This window comes from Hylobates moloch, unplaced genomic scaffold (assembly GCF_009828535.3).
Source record: "Hylobates moloch isolate HMO894 unplaced genomic scaffold, HMol_V3 SCAFFOLD_5, whole genome shotgun sequence".
NCBI lineage: Eukaryota > Metazoa > Chordata > Mammalia > Primates > Hylobatidae > Hylobates > Hylobates moloch.
In genome coordinates, this window is record NW_026652280.1 from 85,643,990 (window position 1) to 85,666,106 (window position 22,117).

At 50.0% G+C, this 22,117-nt stretch overlaps 2 protein-coding genes across 4 annotated transcripts in view; one reads left to right on the forward strand and one right to left on the reverse strand.

The window, feature by feature from the left end:
* Positions 1-22,117, forward strand: part of BBS1 (Bardet-Biedl syndrome 1) — a 23,889-nt gene continuing 1,772 nt past the window's right edge. For 2 of the 3 annotated variants that reach the window (XM_032153551.2, XM_058438966.1), the window contains exons 1-16: positions 1-78; positions 384-460; positions 575-609; positions 3,727-3,999; positions 5,355-5,401; positions 5,509-5,547; positions 5,677-5,749; positions 9,574-9,705; positions 11,226-11,332; positions 13,339-13,459; positions 13,607-13,765; positions 16,020-16,089; positions 16,839-16,997; positions 20,039-20,172; positions 21,115-21,249; positions 21,957-22,043. In XM_032153551.2, the coding sequence (XP_032009442.1) occupies positions 32-78; positions 384-460; positions 575-609; positions 3,727-3,999; positions 5,355-5,401; positions 5,509-5,547; positions 5,677-5,749; positions 9,574-9,705; positions 11,226-11,332; positions 13,339-13,459; positions 13,607-13,765; positions 16,020-16,089; positions 16,839-16,997; positions 20,039-20,172; positions 21,115-21,249; positions 21,957-22,043 (1,695 nt within the window). In that variant the 5' untranslated portion in view covers positions 1-31. Of the gene's footprint in view, positions 79-381; positions 461-574; positions 610-3,726; positions 4,000-5,354; positions 5,402-5,508; positions 5,548-5,676; positions 5,750-9,573; positions 9,706-11,225; positions 11,333-13,338; positions 13,460-13,606; positions 13,766-16,019; positions 16,090-16,838; positions 16,998-20,038; positions 20,173-21,114; positions 21,250-21,956; positions 22,044-22,117 lie in introns of those variants that run through there. The other variant, XM_058438968.1, reaches the window with a different exon arrangement.
* The window catches only part of ZDHHC24 (zinc finger DHHC-type containing 24), a 17,477-nt gene continuing 14,540 nt past the window's right edge, over positions 19,181-22,117 (reverse strand). Inside the window, exon 3 of the mRNA XM_032153556.2 lies at positions 19,181-19,710. Coding sequence (XP_032009447.1) covers positions 19,295-19,710 — 416 coding nt within the window. The 3' untranslated portion in view covers positions 19,181-19,294. The remainder of the gene's footprint in view (positions 19,711-22,117) is intronic.

Genomic DNA, 22,117 nt, shown 5'->3' on the forward strand with positions numbered 1-22,117 from the left:
GGAGCCGGTTGCCAGGACGACGCCTGCGAAGATGGCTGCTGCGTCCTCATCGGATTCCGACGGCTGCGGAGTTGAAAGGTGAAGGCGGGGCTCCTCAAGGCCTCTTTTCCCCCCCGTGTAAAGAGGGTCCCTTGGTCCCCGGGCTCTGGGCTCCTGCTGTTCTCGGGCAGTCTGGAAGGACTCTTAGAGGTCAGATAGGGAAACCGAGGCCTAAGATGTATATATGTGTGTCTGGAGGTCGCTCGGTGAGCCAGTTGCGGAGCCTGGACATGTACCCAGACGTTCTGTACCTTATGTTCAGAGTAACCTGTACCAGCTTCCTCAAAGTTTTTTTTTCCCCTCCCATGGGACTCATTCCCCAACTCTCTTTCCCCCACTTCCAGCAATGAGGCCAATTTGAAGTGGTTGGATGCTCACTACGACCCAATGGCCAATATCCACACCTTTTCTGCCTGCCTAGGTGAGTCTCTGGAACCAGGAACCCTGGGTTCTAGTGGGATGGGGAGTCAGACAATGGTCCTGTAGTGAAGCCTCTGGGATTCTGAGACCTGGTTTTGGCCCTTTTGTTTTCCAGCGCTGGCAGATTTACATGGGGATGGGGAATACAAGGTAAGCATATCACCCTAGCCAGGAGAGTTGAGGGTAGGGGGGTGTACCCAGAAATGAGATTTCCTGACTGCTGAAAATAGGCCCAGCATACTCTGGAATTCACATATACTGTGAAAATGCACATTTAGCGTTAAATTTTGTTTTTATGTGGAAAGTGAAGAGAACTTATTGATTTCATAATACAGACTGCAGAAAGTAAAGCAGATCAAATATTTCTGGGGATTCTACTAAGACAAAGCCTCTTAATTTAGTTAACCTTATTTCCTTGTTGGAAGGGCAAATCCCTTGGTTGGGGGTGGGCATTAGAATCTGGAGGGAAAGTAAAAAGGAGGGAAGTGAACGTTTGATGTTTATCAAAAGATTTTAAGATTGGCCATGAGCTGTCAATTTTTGAAGCTGGATAATGGGATATATGGGGACTCATATGAGTCTCTCTACTTTTGTATGTGAATGAAAATTTTCCATAGTAAAAATGTTAAATTTAAAATTTAATTTTAAGGCCAGCAATCCCAGCACTTTGGGAAGCTGAGGTGGGTGGATCGCTTGAGCTTAGGTGTTCGAGACCAGCCTGTCCAACATGGTGAAATACCATCTCTACTAAAAATACAAAAATTAGCTGGGCATGGTGGTGGGCACCTGTAATCCCAGCTACTTGGGAGGCTGAGGCAGGAGAATTGGTCAAACCCAGGAGGTGGAGGTTGAGTGAGCCAAGACCATGCCACTACACTCCAGCCTGGATGACAGAGTGAGACTTCTTTTCAAAAAAAAAAAAAAAAAAAAAAAAAAAAATGTAAATTTAAAAAAACAAGTTTTTTAAAGGTAGAGAAATATATTGGGATAAAAGAAAGGAAGTTAGCATGGATTCAGTATCCATTTCTGGACCAGGCCTTCCATGGAGGCACATAAACATAGATTTTATTTATTCCCATTTTGTGAATGGGAAAATAGTTTCAAAGAGGTGAAGTTTACTGAATTTATAACTGGGTCTGTTTGATTCCAAGTTTTGTGCTTTTTCTACCATAGCTTAGCCCTCACCATGGGCAACGACACCACAATGGATATATCATGTGGGTGGCTAGTAGATAGTCCTGGAATCCCACCCCACACAGACAGTGCAATAGGACTCAGTGGTTTTTGCCCCCAAATTCCTATCCATAATGCATTCAGTAATTCAGCAAGTGTATAGTGAGTCCCTACTGTGCGTCAGGCATTGTGGGGATACTATACTCAGAAATGCATCAGCATGTAGTCAGGAGGAGATACAGACACTGTCGACAATTATTCCATGATATTGATTGAACACCTAGTTTGTATTTGGCTCTGGGCTTACAATAGTGAGGGAAGAGAAACCACGGACACAGCAGCTAATAAGAAATGTTAGCCAGGCGCAGTGGCTCATGCCTATAATCCCAGCACTTTAGGAGGAGGCCAAGGCGGGTGGATCACGAGGTTAGGAGTTTGAGACCAGCCTGGCCAACATGGTGAAACCCTGTCTGTACTAAAAATACAAAAATCAGCTGGGCGTGGTGGCAGGCACCTGTAATCCCAGCTACTCGGGAGGCTGAGGCAGGAGAATGGCTTGAAACCGGAAGGCGGAGGTTGCAGTGAGCCGAAATCACGCCACTGCACTTCAGCCTGGATGACAGAGTGAGACTCTATCTCAAAAAAAAAAAAAAAAAAAAAAAAAAACCAGAAATGTTAAATATCTTCACATAATAGAATGTTTAATGGCTAGTTTATTCACCATTGAGTCCCAGCATCTAGTCCAGTACCTGGCACAAAGTAGGTACTTGATAAATATTTGTGGGGAAGTGAGTAGATGCTAAAATTGAACATGTAGAAAGTATTATGGGAGCACCAATGAGAACAATGGATTCTGTCTGGAGGCACCAGGAGGTAGTAATGTGTGAACTGGGCATTGAAGGATGAATGAAGCCTATCAAGAAGTCAAGGATGAGAGGATGGGGAAGGCATTTCAGGTAGAAGAAACAGCACAAGCAGAGGCACAGAGGCTTAGAAATTCATAGCATATTTGGAAAGAATAAATATGAAGTTAGAAAGTTGAGGCCCATATAAAATAACTACCACATAAAATAGTAGTTAAGACTATGGCTTTGGATTCAGACAGACCTAGCTCTACCACTTAATAGCTGTATGACTTTTACTTAACATCTCTAAGACACAGCTTCCTCATTTGAGAAATGAGGCTAATAATGGTGCCTACTTCATAAGGTTGTTGAAAGCCAGGTGTAGTGCTGCACACCTGCAGTCCTAGCTGCTTGGGAGGCTAAGGTGGGAAGACTGCTTAAGCCCAGGAGTTTGAGGCTGCAGCGAGCCATGATCGCACCACTGTACTCCAGCCTAGGTGATAGAGCAAGACCCAGTCTCTTAAAAATAATAAGATTGTCGAGAGGGTTAAATGACAGGATGCATGCAGTTTCTGATGTGGTCCCTGGTATATACTGCATGCTCAGTATCCAGGCGTTCTTGGGTACCCCCTTTCTGGCCAGAGCACAGCAATGGGAAGGGTGATAGGAAACAAGTTGGGAACTAGATCAGAGAGGCCTTCCAGGCCTCATTCAGGGAAATGGGCTTGTGTGGCAGCTCCAGCAGCTTGGAAGATGGATTGGAGGGTGGAAAGCTGAGAGATCAAGGAGCTTGTTTCCCCTCTGTGTGTCCACAGAGCACATCCTGCCCTGCATTTGGAAACCAGGCTTTAGCAGCCCAGATATGGGTGTCCCCATCCCCTCTCGCACTAACCTCTACCACTGTCCCAGTGTCTCTCTAGAAGTGCCTGGCATGGAAGAAATGTTTGCTGAATGAATAATAAAAACATCAACTGCCACTTATTCCTCAGTAGCACTTACCAGGTTCTGTAACTCATTATCTCACTTGATTTTCACCACATACCATGAAAGTATTACCATTCTGCAAGCAGGAAACCTGAGATTCAGAAAGGTTAGTCAACTTTCCCAAGGTCAGGCAGTTTGAAAGTCTGAGGTCAAAGCCTTTATTGGTGCAGGAATGAATGAATGCGCACCAGCAATAAGGCAAGAAGAGGGTCAGTGGAAAGGTCTTCAGACCCTGAGCCTAGAATGAGCCATCCTCTCCCTGCAGCTGGTGGTAGGGGACCTTGGCCCTGGTGGGCAGCAGCCTTGCCTGAAGGTGCTCAAAGGACCACTGGTGATAACCGAAAGCCCGCTACCTGCTCTGCCGGCTGCTGCTGCCACCTTCCTCATGGAGCAACATGAGCCCCGGACCCCAGCTCTGGCACTTGCTTCAGGCCCTTGTGTCTATGTGTATAAGAATCTCAGACCCTACTTCAAGTTCAGCCTGCCCCAATTGCCTCCAAATCCTCTGGAACAAGACCTTTGGAACCAGGCCAAAGAGGTAAATAAATAACACGGGAGTTGGGACCCAGAAGGCAAAGATGGCAGCCACTGGGTGAGGAAGGCTGGGCTCCTGGGAAGAAGGTGGGCTGGTGACAGGAGGTCAGCTATAGTCCATCTCTGACAACAGCAGTGATGGCACTTTTTTTTTTTTTTTTTTTTTTTTTTTGAGACGGAGTCTCACTCTGTCGCCCAGGCTGGAGTGCAGTGGTGCAATCTCGGCTCACTGCAAGCTCCGCCTCCCGGGTTCACGCCATTCTCCTGCCTCAGCCTCTCCGAGTAGCTGGGACTACAGGCGCCCGCCACCACGCCCGGCTAATTTTTTTTTGTATTTTTAGTAGAGACGGGGTTTCACCGTGGTCTCTTGAGACGGAGTCTCACTCTGTCACCCAGGCTGGAGTGCAGTGGTGCAATCTCGGCTCACTGCAAGCTCCGCCTCCCGGGTTCACGCCATTCTCCTGCCTCAGCCTCTCCGAGTAGCTGGGACTACAGGCGCCCGCCACCACGCCCGGCTAATTTTTTTTTGTATTTTTAGTAGAGACGGGGTTTCACCGTGGTCTCAATCTCCTGACCTCGTGATCTGCCCGCCTCGGCCTCCCAAAGTGCTGGGATTACAAGCGTGAGCCACCGCGCCCGGCCTTTTTGAGACAGAGTTTCACTCTTGTTGCCCAGACTGGAGTGCAATGATGTGATCTTCGTTCACTGCAGCCTCTGGCTCCCGGGTTAAAGCAATTCTTCTGTCTCATCCTCCTGAGTAGCTGGGATTGCAGGCACCAGCAACCATGCCTGGCTAATTTTTTGTATGTTTTAGTAGAGACAAGGTTTTGCCATGTTGGCCAGGCTGGGCTTGAACTCCTGGCCTCATGTGATCTACCCGCCTCGGCCTCCGAAAGTGCTGGGATTACAGGCATGAACCACCGTGCCCAGCCTAGTGGTGGCACTTCTGGACAAGGTGCTATGCTTGGCTACTCAGCATGGCTCCCAGAGAGGCACTGAGCCAGTCCTCTTGGAGAGTGGAACCCAGAAAATTCCTCTGCACTAGCCATATCCCTGCCCAAATTTGAGGAAGATGAAACCAAAGAAGGTAGGGGCCTATCAGAGAAGAAGGAGGACTGGAAACACCAAGAGAGGAGGGGAATTTGGGGAGGCATCGATTTGGGGAGGGATGATGTACATGGCCCTGAGACTGGATTCAGATAAAGGGGGTGAGCTTGGCTCTCAGTGCAGAGGTAGGCTGGCAGGGAGGCAGAGACCAAGAGGTACCCCTAGAAGTGTGGAGCTGTCTGGGGGCGTAGGCGTTGGGTTTCCTGCCTGGCTTGAGCTCACAGGCTCTCCCTTCTTCCCACATTGTCACAGGACCAAATTGACCCCTTAACCCTGAAGGAGATGCTGGAGAGCATTCGGTGAGAGGCTGCCTTCCCCTTCATCCCCCTCCTCACCCCTTTATCCCATCTGAGCCCCAGGGCCCCATTCTTCCACTCAGCTGCCATGCTGGCCCCTTTCCTTGCAGGGAGACGGCAGAGGAGCCTTTGTCCATCCAGTCACTCAGGTAAGGGCCCTGTGGAGGGCCAGGGTTTGGGAGGCTCCAGGGAGAGGAAGCAGCTGCCAGAATGTGCCAGAATGATAGAGGAGGGCAGCGAGGCCAGGGCCTGCATATGCTAATTCTCTGTGTGTCTAGGTTTCTGCAGCTGGAGCTAAGTGAAATGGAGGCATTTGTAAACCAACACAAGTCTAACTCCGTCAAGCGGCAGGTAATACCCCCTTCTCTTTTTATTTCCCTGTAAAAAAATTTACATTTTTTTAAAAGACCGCTTAACATCAGTGGTAAATTCTATAAGCAAACCCAACCAGTATCTTTGCTATATCCCTTCCAGCCATGCCGTGTGTGTGTAGTCATAAAGCTGCAGTGCCTTCCACATTCCAGTTAGTAGCGACAGCTTTTTTTTTTTTTTTTTTTTTTTGAGACAGTCTTGCTCTGTCACCCAGGCTGGAGTACAGTGGCACAATCTCAGCTCACTAGAACCTCTGTCTCCCAGGTTCAAGCGATTCTCCTGCCTCAGTCTCCCGAGTAGCTGGGATTACAGGCATGCACCAACACGCCCAGCTAATTTTTGTATTTTTAGTAGAGATGGGGTTTCACCATGTTGGCCGGGCTGGTCTCGAACTCCTGACCTCAGGTGATCCGCCCACCTTAGCCTCCCATAGTGCTGGGATTACAGGTGTGAGCCATTGTACCAGGCCAACCACTCACATTTTTGAGTTATCATTAACATTTGGGATAGGAATAGTTACCACTAATATCTGTCCACATTTTTGAAGCTTTCTCCTTCCATTAGGCATTGAAAATCATTCCTCTTTTTTAATCTTTTTTGGGGAAGGGTAGGGAGCTGGGTCTTCCTCTGTCACCCAGGCTGGAGTGCAGTGGTGTGATCTTGGCTCACTACAGCCTCAAACTACTGGGTTCACGTGATCCTCCCCCTTCAACCTCCTGAGTAGCTGAGACTACAAGTGCATGCCACCATGCCCAGCTAATTTTTTTATTTTTATTTTTTGTAGAGATGGAGTCTCACTATGTTGCCCAGGCTAGTCTTGAACTCCTGAGCTCAAGCAGTCCTCCCACCTCAGCCTCCCAAAATGGTGCTATTACAGGAATGAGCTGCTGTGCCCAGCTGTCTTTTTCAATCTTGATGATAATCACAGAATGAGCACCTTTATCTAAAGAAAAACATCTTGGCCAAGCGCGGTGGCTCACGCCTGTAATCCCGGCATTTTGGGAGGCCAAGGCAGGCAGATCACGAGGTCAGGAGATCGAGACCATCCTGGCTAACATGGTGAAACCCCATCTCTACTAAAAATACAAAAAAATTAGCCAGGTGTGGTGGCGGGTGCCTGTAGTCCCAGCTACTCAGGAGGCTGAGGCAGGAGAATGGCATTAACCCGGGAGGCGGAGCTTGCAGCGAGCCGAGATCGCGCCACTGCACTCCAGCCTTGGCGACAGAGCAAGACTCTCTCAAAAAAAAAAAAACAAAAACAAAAACAAACAAACAAAAAAACATTTTGCTTCTGCTAATTTCTATAGGAGAAATTCCTTACAAGGGGGATCTTTTCTGTTTTCTCTCCAATTATAATTACAAAAGAAATATGTACCCACTGTAGAAATGATAGAAAGGCATCATGAGGAAATTAAACATCATTTGTGATACCATTGTCTAACAATAATAACTAGTGTTTGTTTAAGGGTTTAGCCTTCCACATGTTTTTGCGTTCATATATTTTTTATTTTGCAATTTTTGTCCTTTTTTTTTTCTTTTTTTTTTTTTTGGGAGATGGAATCTCGCTCTGTTGCCAGGCTGGAGTGCAGTGGTGTGATCTCAGCCCACTGCAACCTCCACCTCCTGGGTTCAAGCTATTCTCCTGCCTCAGCCTCCCAAGTAGCTGAGGCTACAGGCACACGCCACCACACCCAGCTAATTTTTGTATTTGTAGTAGAGATGGCATTTCACCATGTTGGCCAGGATGGTCTCGATCTCTTGACCTCGTGTTCCACCTGCCTCAGCCTCCCAAAATGCTGGGATTACAGGTGTGAGCCACCACGCCCATCTTATTTTATTTTATTTTTTTTAAGAGATGGGATCTCACCATGTTGCCCAGACTGGTCTCAAACTCCTGATCTGAAGTGATCCTCCCACCTGGGCCTCCCAAAGTGCTGGGATTACAGGCATGAGCCACCTTATTTGGCCTATATTCACATATTTTTAATACTAGGATTATACTAACATAACTTTTTTTTTCTTTTCTTTTCTTTTTTTTTTTTGAGTTGGAGTTTTGCTCTTGTTGCCCAGGCTGGAGTGCAATGGTGCAATCTCAGCTCATCGCAACCTCCGCCTCCCGGGTTCAAGCGATTCTCCTGCCGCAGCCCCCTGAGTAGGTGGGATTACAGGCATGCGCCACCACACCCGGCTAATTTTGTATTTTTAGTAGAGACAGGGTTTCTCCCTGTTGGTCAGGCTGGTCTCGAACTCCCAACCTCACGTGATCTGTCCACCTCGGCCTCCCAAAGTGCTGGGATTACAGGCATGAGCCACTGCACCCGGCCTTTTCTTTTCTTTTCTTTTCTTTTCTTTATTTTTGAAACAGAGTCTCGCTCTGTCACCCAGGCTGGAGTGCAATGGCACGATCTCGGCTCACTGCAGCCTCCATTTCCCAGGTCCAAGCAATTCTCCTGCCTCAGCCTCACAAGTAGCTGGGATTACAGGCATCCGCCATCATGCCTGGCTAATGTTTGTATTTCTGTAGAGATGAGGTTTCTTTTTTCTTTTCTTTTCTTTTTTTGAGATGGAGTCTTGCTCTGTCACCCAGGCTGGAGTGCAGTGGCGCGATCTTGGCTCACTGCAGCCTCCGCCTCCCAGGTTCCAGCGATTCTCCTGCCCCAGCCTCCTGGGTAGCTGGGATTACAGGTGCATGCCACCATGCCCAGCTAATTTTCATATTTTTTAGTAGAGACGGGGTTTCACCATTTTGGCCAGGCTGTTCTTGAGCTCCTGACCTCAGGTGGTCTACCAGACTCGGCTTCCCAAAGTGCTGGGATTGCAGGGGTGAGCCACCATGCCCGGCTGAGACAGGGTTTCACCATGTTGGCCAGGCTGGTCTTGAACTTCTGACCACTTCAGCCTCCCAGAGTGCTGGGCTTACAGGTGTAAGCCACCATGCCCAGCCCTTTTCTTTCTTTTTTTTTTTTTTTAAGACAGGGTCTTACTCTGTCAGTCAGGCTGGAATGCAGTGGCAGGATCATAGCTCACTGGAGCATCGAACTCCTGGGCTCAAGGGATCCTCCTGCCTCAGCCTCCTGAGTACCTGGGACTACAGGTGCACACCATCGCACCTGGCTGATTTTTTATTTTTATTTTTTGTAGAGTTGGGGTCTCACTTTGCTGCCCAAGCTGGTCTTGGACTCCTGGGCTCATGCAGTCCACCTGCCTTGGTCCCCAAAAGTGCTGGGATTACAGGCATGATCCGCTGAGCCTGGCCCAAATATTCTTTTAAAATATGACTTTTAAGAAATGACTGCAGCCGGGTGTGGTGGTTCATGCATGTAATCCCAGCACTTTAGGGGGCTGAGGCAGGTGGATCACAAGGTCAGGAGTTCAAGACCAACCTGGGCAACATGGTGAAACTAAAAATACAAAAAGTAGCTGGGCATGGTGGCGTGTGCCTGTATCCCAGCTAGTTGGGAGGCTGAGGCAGAAGAATTGCTTGAACCTGCGAGGCAGAGGTTGCAGTGAGCCGAGATTGTACCACTGCACTCCTGCCTGGGCGACAGAGCGAAAGAAAAAAGAAAAAAAGACTGCATAGTTTTTGATCATATGGATAGCTCATAATTGACCTAGACAATCCTCTTTTGTTAGAAAGTTATATTTGTTGCAATAAACACCTTTGTACTTAAATCTTCTGTCACATCTCTGATATTTCCTCTTCATCCTCCTTTGCCCTCTTTCTTCCCTTGTGTGGCATTCTGGGAGTATCTTGGGGGTGGTGTGTGGAGATTCCCTGGGTGACCCCTGGAGTCCTTCTGTAGACAGTCATCACCACCATGACCACCTTGAAGAAGAACCTGGCTGACGAGGATGCTGTGTCTTGCCTGGTGCTGGGCACCGAGAACAAGGAGCTCCTGGTGCTTGACCCTGAGGCCTTCACCATTTTAACCAAGGTCAGTGTCAGGTCTGGCGCTGGGCACACTGGAGGCCCAGGCTACATTCTCTCCCCATGCTCCACAGTTAGTTCTGGGTAATATATATGTTCCTTGTAGAAAAACTAGAAACTAGATAAGCATAAAAAAAGATATATATCCAAAAATCCTACCGCCCATGGATATATACTATTAAAGTTGAGGCATAGGTCTTTCTAGACATTTTCATATTTAGACATAGATATATAACTTTATGTAAATATTTCTCTTTATAAAAACAGGATTAGCTGGGTGTGGTGGCCCATGCCTCTAACCCTAGTGCTTTGGGAGGCCGAGGCAGGAGGATGGCTTGAGCCCACGAGTTTGAGGCTGCAGTGAGCTATGATTGTGGCACTGCACTCCAGCCTGGGCGACAGAGTAAGACCCTGTCTCTAAAAACAGTAAGTAAATAAATAAATAAAAGCAGGAGGATCATGTAACATGTTCTTTTCATGTAGCAGTATATCATCAGTGTCTTTCTATATCTATAAAACCACATCAGCCTTTTGTTTTCTTTTGCTTTGTTTTTTGTTTTTGAGGCAGAATCTTGCTGTGTCACCCAGGCTGGAGTACAGTGGCTCTATCTCAGCTCACTATAGCTTCACCTCCCGGGTTCAAGCAATTCTCTTGCCTCAGCCATCTGAGTAGCTGGGACTACAGGCATGCACCACCATGCCCAGCTAATTTTTGTATTTTTAGTAGAGATGGGGTATCACCATGTTGGCCAGGCTGGTCTCAAATTCCTTACCTCAAGTGATCTCTGCATCTCAGCCTCCCAAAGTGCTGGGATTACAGGCGTGAGCCACCACGCCTGACCCCACATCAGCCTTTTTAAAGACCACACAATATCCATCATATTGAGGTACCATAATTTATTTACCCTGCCACCTATTGTACATTTAAATTGTTTTTCATTTTTTTGCTATTAATACCAGTGCTATAGACCTTCTTACCCAAATATCCTTGCATGCTTGTTCGTTTGTTTTTGAGACAGTCTTGCTCTCTCGCCCAGGTGGAAGTGCAGTGGTACAATCTCAGCTTACTGCAACCTATGCCACCTGGGCTCAAGCAGTCCTCTCACCTCATCTTCTCATCTGTGGGACCACCATGCCCAGCTAATTTTGTACTTTTGGTAGAGACAAAGTTTTGCCATGTTGGACAGGCTGGTCTCGAACTCCTGAGCTCAAGCAATCCACCCACCTCAGCCTCTCAAAGTGCTGGGATTACAGGCGTGGGCCACCACACCCAGCTGCATGGTTGTTTAAGTACATCCTTAGGATGCGGTCCTAGAAGTGGCATCGTTTAGTCAAAAGGCACAGACTAAAAGGCTTTTGCTAAATGTTGCCCCAAGTTTCCCTCCTGAAAAACTGTATGAATTTAAACTGGGTGTGAGTGAGGAGATTGGGACGTTAGACCAGGCACTCACTCAGAGGAGTTACTGACAGGGCAGGGAGGGACAGGGGCTCCAGAGAAATTGGAGTGTTTGCGCCTCTTCTTTGCAGATGAGTCTTCCCAGCGTCCCTGTCTTCCTAGAGGTTTCCGGCCAGTTTGATATTGAGTTCCGGCTTGCCGCAGCCTGCCGCAATGGAAACATCTATATTCTGAGAAGGTAGCCACATCCGTGGTCTCCGGGGCCGGGAGGAACATCTCAGAAAGCTGATGGCTTCAGAGGCTTGCAAGATGGGAGTGGGCTTTAAGGCTAGAATTTGGAAATGCAAAGAGCTGAGAACTTCATAAAGGAGGCTGAGCCCACAAGCACAGGGGAGGATACCTGGAGGCTTGTGAGATAGGGGCTGGCACAGTGAGAGACTAGGCTGGGTGGCTATAGTACAGGAGTGATCAGAAATGAGAGGACAGGCTGGGCGCAGTGGCTCACGCCTGTAATCCCAGCACTTTGGGAGGCCGAGGCAAGTGGATCACCTGAGGTCAGGAGTTCAACACCAGCCTGGTCAACATGGTGAAACCCCGTCTCTACTAAAAATACAAAATTAGCTGGGCGTGGTGGTGCATGCCTCTAGCCCCAGCTACTCGGGAAGCTAAGGTAGGAGAATCGCTTGAACCCAGTAGGTGGAGGTTGCAGTGAGCCAAGATCACACCACTGCACTCCAGCCTGGGTAATGGAGCAAGACTCCGTCTCAAAAAAAAAAAAAAAAGCAGGGGGGTGCTGGGTGCATTGCCTCATGCCTGTAATCCCAACACTTTGGGAGGCTGAGGCGGGTGGATCATGAGGTCAGGAGATCGAGACCATCCTGGCTAACACAGTGAAACCCCGTCTCTACTAAAAATACAAAAAATTAGCCAGGTATGGTGGCAGGCGCCTGTAGTCCCAGCTACTCGGGAGGCTGAGTCAGGAGAATGGCGTGAATCCGGGAGGTGGAGCTTGCAGTGAGCCGAGATCACGCCACTGCACTCCAGCCTGGGCACAGAGCGAGACTCTGTCTCAAAAAAAAAAGAAAAGAAAACAGATGGGAAGAAATAAAAAAAAATTTCCCATATTTGTTACTTTCCAGGGTACATGACATGACATTTGTTTATGCATTAGTTTAATATTCCATATAACATGCTTTTTTTTTTTTTTTTTTTTTTTGTGAGACAGAGTCTCACTCTGTCACCCAGGCTGGAGTGCAGTGGCACGATCTCGGTTCACTGCAACCTCTGCCTCCTGGGTTCAAGCGATTCTCCTGCCTCAGCCTCCCAAGTAGCTGAGACTACAGGTGCGCGCCACCACACCCAGCTAAGTTTTGTATTTTCAGTAGAGACGGGGTTTCACCATATCGGCCAGGCTGGTCTTGAACGCCTGACCTTGTAATCCACCCACCTCGGCCTCCCAAAGTTCCGGGATTACAGTCATAAGCCACCACACCTGGCCTAACATGCATTTTTTAAATTCAATAAATATTGAGCACCTGCTATGCATTATGCAGTGTGTGGTATTAGGGATATATTGATGAACAAGATAAATATAGTCCCTGTCCTCATGGCTAAGACAGATATATTAAAGTGAAGAAACCAAGATGTTACTACAAATTGGATGAGTGCTATGGAGAAAAAATACAAGCTCAATGGGGAAAAATAACGGGTAAGGGTGATCAGGAACACCTCTCTGTGGAGATGGCTTGAAAGTTAAGAAGGAACCAGTTGTTGAGAAAGTGGGGAAGAGTGTTGTAGGCCAATTCAAAGCGGGAAAGACATTGGCATTTGCTCCTCGAATAGGGAGGAACTAACTGTACTTTCTGGAAAGGGAAACTAAAATTGAGAGGCCAGTAAACTAAAAACAGCATTGACACAGGGCAAAGCTCTTCATCCTTTTCTCATAATAAAGTGCCTAAGTCCACTTGTCCTGGCTAGTCCAGCCAAAGGTAAACTCACTGAAAACTCTGTTAAATGCCAGATGATCATACAAGCCACCATAGTGAAGGTGGGCGGAAGACACACTTGATGTTTTCCAAGGCCACACATTTACTAAGGTGGCAGAAGTGGAAATAATCCCAGGGTCATCTGCTTTGGGGCCAGTGTTCCTCCCTGGTGAGTCCATGGGGTTTAGACAGAGGAGGGTCAGCCATGGAAGTGGAGAGGATTTCTCTGGGGCCGGACAGTGTGTTGTTTATTCCACAGAGACTCCAAGCACCCCAAGTACTGCATCGAGCTGAGCGCCCAGCCTGTGGGACTTATCCGGGTACACAGGGTCCTAGTGGTGGGCAGCACCCAAGACAGCCTGCATGGCTTCACCCACAAGGTGCGGCCCCCAACAAGCAGTAGCCCCTCCACGCCTATGTCCCTAGCCCCCACTTGGCAAGAGAGCCCTCTGGCTTCCCCACCCCAGAAACCCTTCTTTCCACTGTAAGCCCTGAGCCCTCCATAGACACTGGCTGTTCCCTGCCAGGGGAAGAAGCTGTGGACAGTGCAGATGCCCGCAGCCATCCTGACCATGAACCTGCTGGAGCAGCATTCCCGGGGCCTGCAGGCCGTCATGGCTGGGCTGGCCAATGGAGAGGTCCGCATTTATCGCGACAAGGCCCTGCTCAACGTCATCCACACCCCGGTGAGCCCCATCTCTGGCATCTGCCGCTCACTCCTCCTTGCCCTGGTCTCACCTCTGGGGCTTCTTAGCTGCCTCTTCCGACCACACATTGATGCATTTCAAAAACATTTGTTGAGGCCAGGCGCAGTGGCTCATGCCTGTAATCCCAGCACTTTGGGAGACCAAGGTGGGCAGATCACCTGAGGTAAGGAGTTCAAAACCAGCCTGGCCAACATGGCATAACCCCCTTGCTACTAAAAATACAAAAATTAGCCGGGCATGGTGGCACGTACCTGTAATCCCAGCTACTCAGGAGGTTGAGGTAGAAGAATCACTTGAACCTGGGAGGCGGAGGTTGCAGTGAGCCGAGATCACACCACAGCACTCCAGCCTGGACAACAGAGCGAGACTCCATCTTAAAAAAAAAAAATGTGTTGAGCACCTCATATGTACAAGTCACCATATTGGTAGGGGTTGGGGGTAAAATGATGACTAAGTCCTTGTTTTCAGGAGGCTTACAGTCTAAGGTAACAGCCAGCCAGAGACACAGCAAATTTAAAAGCAGGGCCGACTGAAGCAGAACAAAGTGCTAAAAAGCGCAGAGGGGGCTGAGTGACAAGGGTAGGGGGGTGAGATAAATGGGGATGGACTCCATGGGACACTTCACAGAACAAGTGACGGTTCAACTGGGCCTCAGAACAGTTTGTCAGGTGGACAAATGGAGGAAGAACATTCTGCACAGAGAATAGCATGCACAAAGCCTGAGAAGTATGAAGGCTCTTGATTAAGGAATCCAGGTCATTTGATGAGTTTGGACCAGAGGTTTTCAGACTCTAAGTTGTGAATCATTAAATCAGTTTAATAGATCACAACCAGCAACATTTTTAAAAATAGAATAGTAAATTCAAAGTATGTCACAGGTGAGGGCCAGGCACATTGGCCAACACCTGTAATGCCAGCACTTTGGAAGGCCGAGGCAGGTGATCACAGTTCTAGAACAGCCTGGCCAACATGGTGAAACCCCGTCTCTACTAAAAATAAACAAATTAGCTGGGTATGGGCCGGGCGCGGTGGCTCACGCCTGTAATCCCAGCACTCTGGGAGGCCGAGGCAGGCAGATCACAAGGTCAGGAGATCGAGACCATCCTGGCTAACACGGTGAAACCCCTTCTCTACTAAAAATACAAAAAATTAGCCGGGCATGGTGGCAGGTGCCTGTAGTCCCAGCTACTTAGGAGGCTGAGGCAGGAGAATGGCGTGCACCCGGGAGGCGGAGCTTGCAGTGAGCCAAGATCGCACCACTGCACTCCAGCCTGGGTGACAGAGCGAGACTCCATCTCAAAAAAAAAAAAAAAAAAAAAGCCGGGTGTGATGGCACACGCCTGTAATCCCAGCTACTTGGGAGGCTGAGGCAGGAGAATCACTTGAACCTGGGAGGCAAAGGTTGCAGTGAACTGAGATCGTGCCACTGCACTCCAGAGCAAGACTCTGTCTCAAAACAAAAAAACAAAACAACAAAAATAAATAAATAATTACAAATACAAATACAAAAATTAGCCAAGCATGGCGGTGCATGCCTATAATCACATCTACTGGGAAGGCTGACGCAGAATCACTTGAACCCAGGAGGCGGAGTTTGCAGTGAGCTGGAGATCGCGCCACTGCACTCCTGCCTGGGCGATGAAGTGAGACTCCATCTCAAAAAAAAAGTATGTCACAAGTGAAACTGTATGTGCGTGTGTGAGCCTGTGTGTGTGTAAATTGTCCTGTGTCACAGTATAAAATTTGCAAACAACTGGCTTGGGCCATAGGTGCTGGGAGGGCCAGTGGTATGCTCGTTGAAAGAAGGGTAAAGAGGAGAGAACTGACAGAAAAGGCAGTTTGGAGTCAAATGTGGAAGGCCTTCAGTGTCCTAAGAAAGAGAACAAAAGCCATTGGAGGTTTTCTATCAGAGACTAGACATATTTGTGTTTTTGAAAGGTAGCAAAGGCAGCATTGTGAAGGACAGACTGGGGAGAAAGACCCGAAAGACGAGTCTGGGAGACCTATTAGGAGGTTGACCCCAAAAGTGAGGGCCAGTGATATTTGGTCTGGAACTGAGGTAGTGAGATTAGAGGGGAGATGAGAAATATAGGAAATATTTCAGAGGCAGTGATTCCCCAGGCCTGTCTCTATCACTTCTCACCTGTTATATCTGGGGCCTCCCCTACCCATCCCCTGTCTTGCTTTCCTCTCCAAGATATTTCCCCAACTAAACTCTGACATCTCCACATAGGATGCAGTGACCAGCCTTTGCTTTGGCCGCTACGGGCGGGAGGACAACACCCTCATCATGACCACTCGCGGTGAGTGGAGCCAGACCTGGCAAGGCTTGGAAGTCGCGAGCGAAGGGAGAGGCCTGCTTCTGGGGAAAGAGGAGGAGGTGGGAATGAAGCATGGGTGGACCTGGGTGTGGAAAGCAAGGCCTACAGATGTGTCCTTCTGGAGCTAGGCCTCCACTGGGACAGCCCAGGGGCTGGGTCTTGGGCTGGATTCAATCTTTCTAGTTCACCCAGCATCCCCAGTGCCTGCCACAATGCCAGGAACATCACAGTACTCCACAAATAACTGCTAAGTGGATTAATGAATTATGATGGGAGACTATTAAGATGCACTTTGGGCTGGGCGCGGTGGCTCACGCTTGTAATCCCAGCACTTTGGGAGGCCGAGGTGGGCGGATCACGAGGTCAGGAGATCGAAACCACGGTGAAACCCTGTCTCTACTAAAAATACAAAAAATTAGCTGGGCGTGGTGGCGGGCGCCTGTAGTCCCAGCTACTCGGAGAGGCTGAGGCAGGAGAATGGCGTGAACCCAGGAGGCGGAGCTTGCAGTGAGCCAAGATTGCGCCACTGCACTCCAGCCTGGGCGACAGAGCGAGACTCTGTCTCAAAAAAAAAAAAAAGATGCACTTTGTTGCTTCCAGAAACAGTCTCGTCTGGAGGACAGATGTGTACAGAAGCAACTCTATAGGAGGCAGATTGTTTGGGGAAGAAAGAACGGGAATGTGGGTAGAACTGGGGAGGACAAATCCATTTCCACCGTCTACTTCCCTAGGTGGTGGCCTGATCATCAAGATCCTGAAGCGTACAGCAGTGTTTGCAGAGGGAGGAAGTGAGGTGGGTCCCCCACCAGCCCAGGCCATGAAACTCAGTGTGCCCCGAAAGACCCGGCTTTACGTGGATCAGACACTGCGAGAGCGGGAGGCTGGCACCGGTGAGCCTCAGACTGGGTCCTTTCCCTTCTTCCTCCTCCATTGCTCCTACACAGCAAAGCTGGGGGAATGCTGCCCAGCCTCCGTGTGCACTGGGAGGAGATCTCGGCCAACTAGGTAGGTCACTCACCTCTGCAAATCCAGGGACAGCCTAGGAGGTACACGTTGCCTGCAAATCACTGTTCCTCAGGCTGGAAGGTGCTGTGGGTGACAGCAAGAGCCCTTAGAATTCAGGGAAGGGAGCAGTCACTTCCAAACGCAGAAATTCTCATGAGGAAAGTAGAATTTTGACTGGGCATGGTGGCTCACGCCTGTAATCCCAGCACTTAGAGAGGCAGAGGTAGGAGGACAGCATGAGCCCAGGAGTTCAAGACCTACCTGGGTAACATAATGATACTTCTTTCTCAAAAAAAAAAAAAAAAAGAGAAAGAGAAAAGTAGAATTTTACCAGTGTCTTCTTGTCCAGTTTTTCCTGCCCGTTTATTTGTTCATTCATTCATCGTTCGTTCATTCATTCATTCAGTACCTATGATTACACCAGGCCTTGTGCCAGGTGCCTTTAATTAGAATAGTCCCTACCTTGGGCCAGGTGCGGTGGCTCACACCTGTAATCCCGCCACTTTGGGAGGCCGAGATGGGCAGATCATGAGGTCAGGAGTTCAGGACCAGCCTGGCCAATATGGTGAAACCTTGTCTCTACTAAAAATACAAAAATTAGGCGTGTTGGCATGCACCTGTAGTCCCAGCTACTTGGGAGGCTGAGGCAGAAGAATCGTTTAAACCCAGGAGGTGGAGGTTGCAGTGAGCCAAGATCGTGCCACTGCACTCCAGCCTGGGCGACAGAGCGAGACTCCGTCTCAAAAAAAAAAAAAAAAGAATAAAGAATAGTCCCTACCTTAGGAACTCAGTCTACCTGGGGCCAACTTCGTGATCAGGTGTAGAAGGGTTTTCTGCAAAGAGCTTTTGGAGCACACAGAGGGAGTAAGGACTTCTGCCTGGGAAGCTTGGGAAAGGCTTCAGAGCGAGGTGACTTTGGGCTTCACCCTAAAAGATGATTGCCAGACCCCTAGACAGGGCAGGGCAGGGTAATGTGGGCAGAGGCACAGGGCGTTGACCTGGATTCAAAAACGCAGACCTGGTTCGGTGGCTCATGCCTGTAATCCCAGCTCTTTGGGAGGCCAAGGCAGGCAGATCACCTGAGGTCAGGAGTTCGTGACCAGCCTGGCCAACATGGTGAAACCCCCTTGCTACTAAAAATACAAAATTAGCTGGGCATGGTGGCACACGCCTGTAATCTCCTGAGGCAGGAGAATCACCTGAACCTAGGAGGCAAAGGTTGCAGTGAACCAGGATCATGCCACTGCACTGCAGCCTGGGTGACAAGAGCCAGACTCCGTCTCAAAGAAAAAGAAAATGTACAAAGTCTAATAAAGTTGTAAAACTATCTTCAAGAACAGGAAAGACCACCTTCAAGAATGCTTAAGTGGAGAGATTTACCAAGTTGCAGGATGGGAAGACCTAATGCTATAAAGCTTTAAGTTGCAGTTAAAATCCCAGTGGGGTTTGTTTTAAGGACCTGGCCAGTTGATTCAAGGAGTAAACCTAAGAAGATTGGGGAAAATAAGAATGAGGGGACTTACCCTATCAGGTAGCAAAATGAACTCAAGCTGTGGGAATCAGAAGCTGTGGTGTGGATGTAGAAATAGAATGGAGATCGGGGCAGGATTAGGAAATCCAGAAACTGACCCTGAACATGTGGAAAGTCAGTGTGTGAAAGGTGTCATTTTGAATTGGCAGGGAAATGTGAGACTGTCCAAAAACACACAATCAGGACAACTTGCTTCTAGAAAAGAAAATTAGACCTTTTCGGTCAGGTGCAGTGGCTCACGCCTGTAATCCCACCACTTTGGGAGGCCGAGGTGGGCGGATCACCTGAGGTCAGGAGTTCGAGACCAGCCTGACCAACATGGTGAAACCCCATCTCTACTAAATACAAAAAATTAGCCAGGCATGGCGGCGCATGCCTGTAATTCCAGCTACTCGGGAAGCTGAAGCAGGAGAATCGCTTGAACCCAGGAGGCGGAGGTTGCAGTGAGCTGAGATCGCGCCATTGCACTCCAGCCTGGGCAACAAGAGTGAAACTCTGTCTCAAAAAAAAAAAAAAAAAAAAAAAAGGAAGAAAATCAAACATTTTCGTCATACCGGCCACAAAAATTAGTTCTGGATAGATTAAAAATAAATTGTAAAAGTACTGGAGAAAAAGGACATAAAATGTGAAACTCCTGAATCAGAAGCCACCTCACACACACACATGGAAGAGCGAGGCCAGCCTGGGGGACCGAGGTGCCCAGTCTGGAAGAGGAGGGACAGTGGGGTGGGGGCGGGGTGGGCCCTGGAGGCGGCTTGGGGAAGAGTCATGTGATCCTGCAAACGGTGAGATGTGAGGGGTGGACCTAGGTGACTTGATGGACAGGGAGGCAGTGACGGATGCAGGACCATGAGGCTGGTTTCCGCAGCATTGAGCCTGAGGTGTTGATGGGACCTCCCTGTAGAGATGAGCAGGAGGCAGGCGCGGGTGTTCACTAAGCTGCTGGAGACACATGCACAATATTGAGCATGGACACCGAGGACTCAGGAGGGACGTGGGGCCTGCCCTCAGGAGCTCGTGGCTGTTCCTCTTTGTGGTAGTCAGAGCTGTGGCAGGACATGGATTGTCTGGGGGAAGAAGATGGAGGATGAGAAGAGGACCATGAACCAGACTCAGAAGAACACCAGCCTCTAGGGCCGGATAGAGGAGCCAGTGAGGGAGCTAGATAGTGCGGACAGGGAGGTGGTAAGAGAGTGAGGAGGCAGGGCAAGGCCACGGCGTCAAGTTTTGCCAGAAGGCTGGGCTCTTTCCCTCCTCCCCAGCTCCTGCAGACTCCTCCCACAGCACCCTCCTCTTGCACCCTCCCCACACCAACCTGAGCAGGAGTGCCCCATTGCTGCCTCCTGCCTGCCACCCCCCACCTCCACCATCAGCCTCTGGGACCCTTCTCCACAGCCATGCACCGGGCCTTCCAGACAGACCTATACCTGCTGCGCCTACGTGCTGCCCGCGCCTACCTGCAGGCCCTCGAGTCCAGTCTGAGCCCTGTGTCTGCAACAGCCCGAGAGCCACTCAAGCTGCACGCCGTGGTGAGCATCTGGGTGAGGGCAGAGTCAGGGCCAGAAGGGCAGAGGCCAGGATGCGCAGGAACCCCTCTGCCACACAGCTAAGCCCCAGAGCCAATTCCAAGCCAACTCAGCCCGTGCTCGCCATCACCTTCCCGCAGACCTGGGGACCGAGTCTCACGTCCTCCTTTGTGAGAGCAGCCCTCACCTTCCCACCCTCCTGTGCCACCTCTCCGCTCGGCTGGCCATGCTGTGGGACACTCTCCAGCTCAGATAGGCCCCCAGAGTAGTCATATTGGGACATTTCTTCCCAAGAACCTGAAGGGATCCTTACAGCTATGGTACAGGGAAGAAGGCTGTCACTTTGGTAACCGTGGGCAGCCCAACATGTTAGGACTGCTGGGTACAGGGAAGGGGCCATCCCAGCCTCACCCGCAAGCACCGAGACCAGCACGGGCAAAAGGAGGAACCCCGCAAGTCTCAGACGCAAATGAGCTTAGGGTCAGCAGGGCTCCGATCAGCTCTAAATGCGTCCCTGCGGTGTGGCATCTGACCCAACCAGGTTCTGAGTTCTCTTTTCCTAAAGAGTGGATAGATGCAGAGGAGGAAGAGGCTACAAGGCAACTCCGGGGAAGCAGGAGAAAAATGATCTGATCAAGGCTACCCTAGGATGAGAGTGGGAAGTGGAATAGGCAGGGGGTGGGGGTGAGGGGCTCAGGTGAGAGTCAGGGCCTGCAGTCCCAGGCCAGCTCTGCCTCTGACTTGCTGCCTGGCCTCCCTCAGGCTCTTGCCCTCTCTGGCCTCTTCTGATCCCTCTGCCCCTTCTGGTCTTCTGTGTCTGCTGAGAGGCAGATTGAGTAGGAGGAGGGGACATGAGGGCATTGGTGGAAGGCAGGCAGAGCACACTGTACTCCGTGCCCAAGGCCGCCAGGTCCTAAGGGCTTTCTCCACCCACCCCCTCCATAGGTTCAGGGCCTTGGCCCCACCTTTAAGCTCACACTTCACCTGCAAAACACCTCAACAACCCGTCCTGTCCTGGGGCTGCTGGTCTGCTTCCTGTACAACGAGGCGCTCTATTCCCTGCCCCGGGCCTTCTTGAAGGTACTGGATGCTCCTCACTTAGATACGGAGTGGAAAAGGCCAGGGCAGGGGCCTGATGAGATGCCCACAGAGCCCCACCAGGTCAGGGTCAGAGCGTGCGGGTAGCTGCCAGGTGGCCAGCAGACCTACTCTCCCACCACAGACCAGGCCGAGGCCCCAGTAGGGGCCTCTGAAGGGAGCCCCAAGCCCCGCCTCTGCTGCTTTTCTTGCAGCCTGTGAGGGTTCTACAGGAGCCATACAGAAGGTGCTGGGAAAACTGCTAGAGCCTGAACCCCATCTACATCTCCCAGAAGCCTTTTGGGGTCTGGGGGACCCCAGAGCCCACCCTGCTGCCCAGCTACTCCCGCAACAGGAACAGGAGCCTCTGTGCCTCGAAGAGCATCGCCCACAGAGTGAAGGGTCTGGTTTTCCCCCAGGGCCCAGGTCTGACCCCCAAGTTGGGAGGACCAGAAACTGCGAAAGGCTGGAATATGCAATAAACAGCCCCAGACTTGGTGGGAGTCCAGAGGTCTAGGTTTCATCACTCACCACGTGGCCCCGGGGCATTCACTTCCCCACCACACCTGCATCCTCCTCCACCTAGCAGTTGTCCTGCCCACCCTGCAGGGGTGCTGAGGCTCAGCGGAGACTGCAGGCCTGAATGCACTGGAATATGCCAAACACTGGCACGAGGGCTGGTTTCCTTACTTCTTTGTCCCCAAACTTAGGTACCCTTGCTGGTGCCAGGGCTCAACTACCCCCTGGAGACCTTTGTGGAGAGTCTCAGTAACAAGGGCATCTCAGACATCATCAAGGTAGGCCCCGCACTTGTACCACATGGAAGGTGAGCAGGACCCTGGGGAGGACAGTAAGGGTGAATGCCAACAAA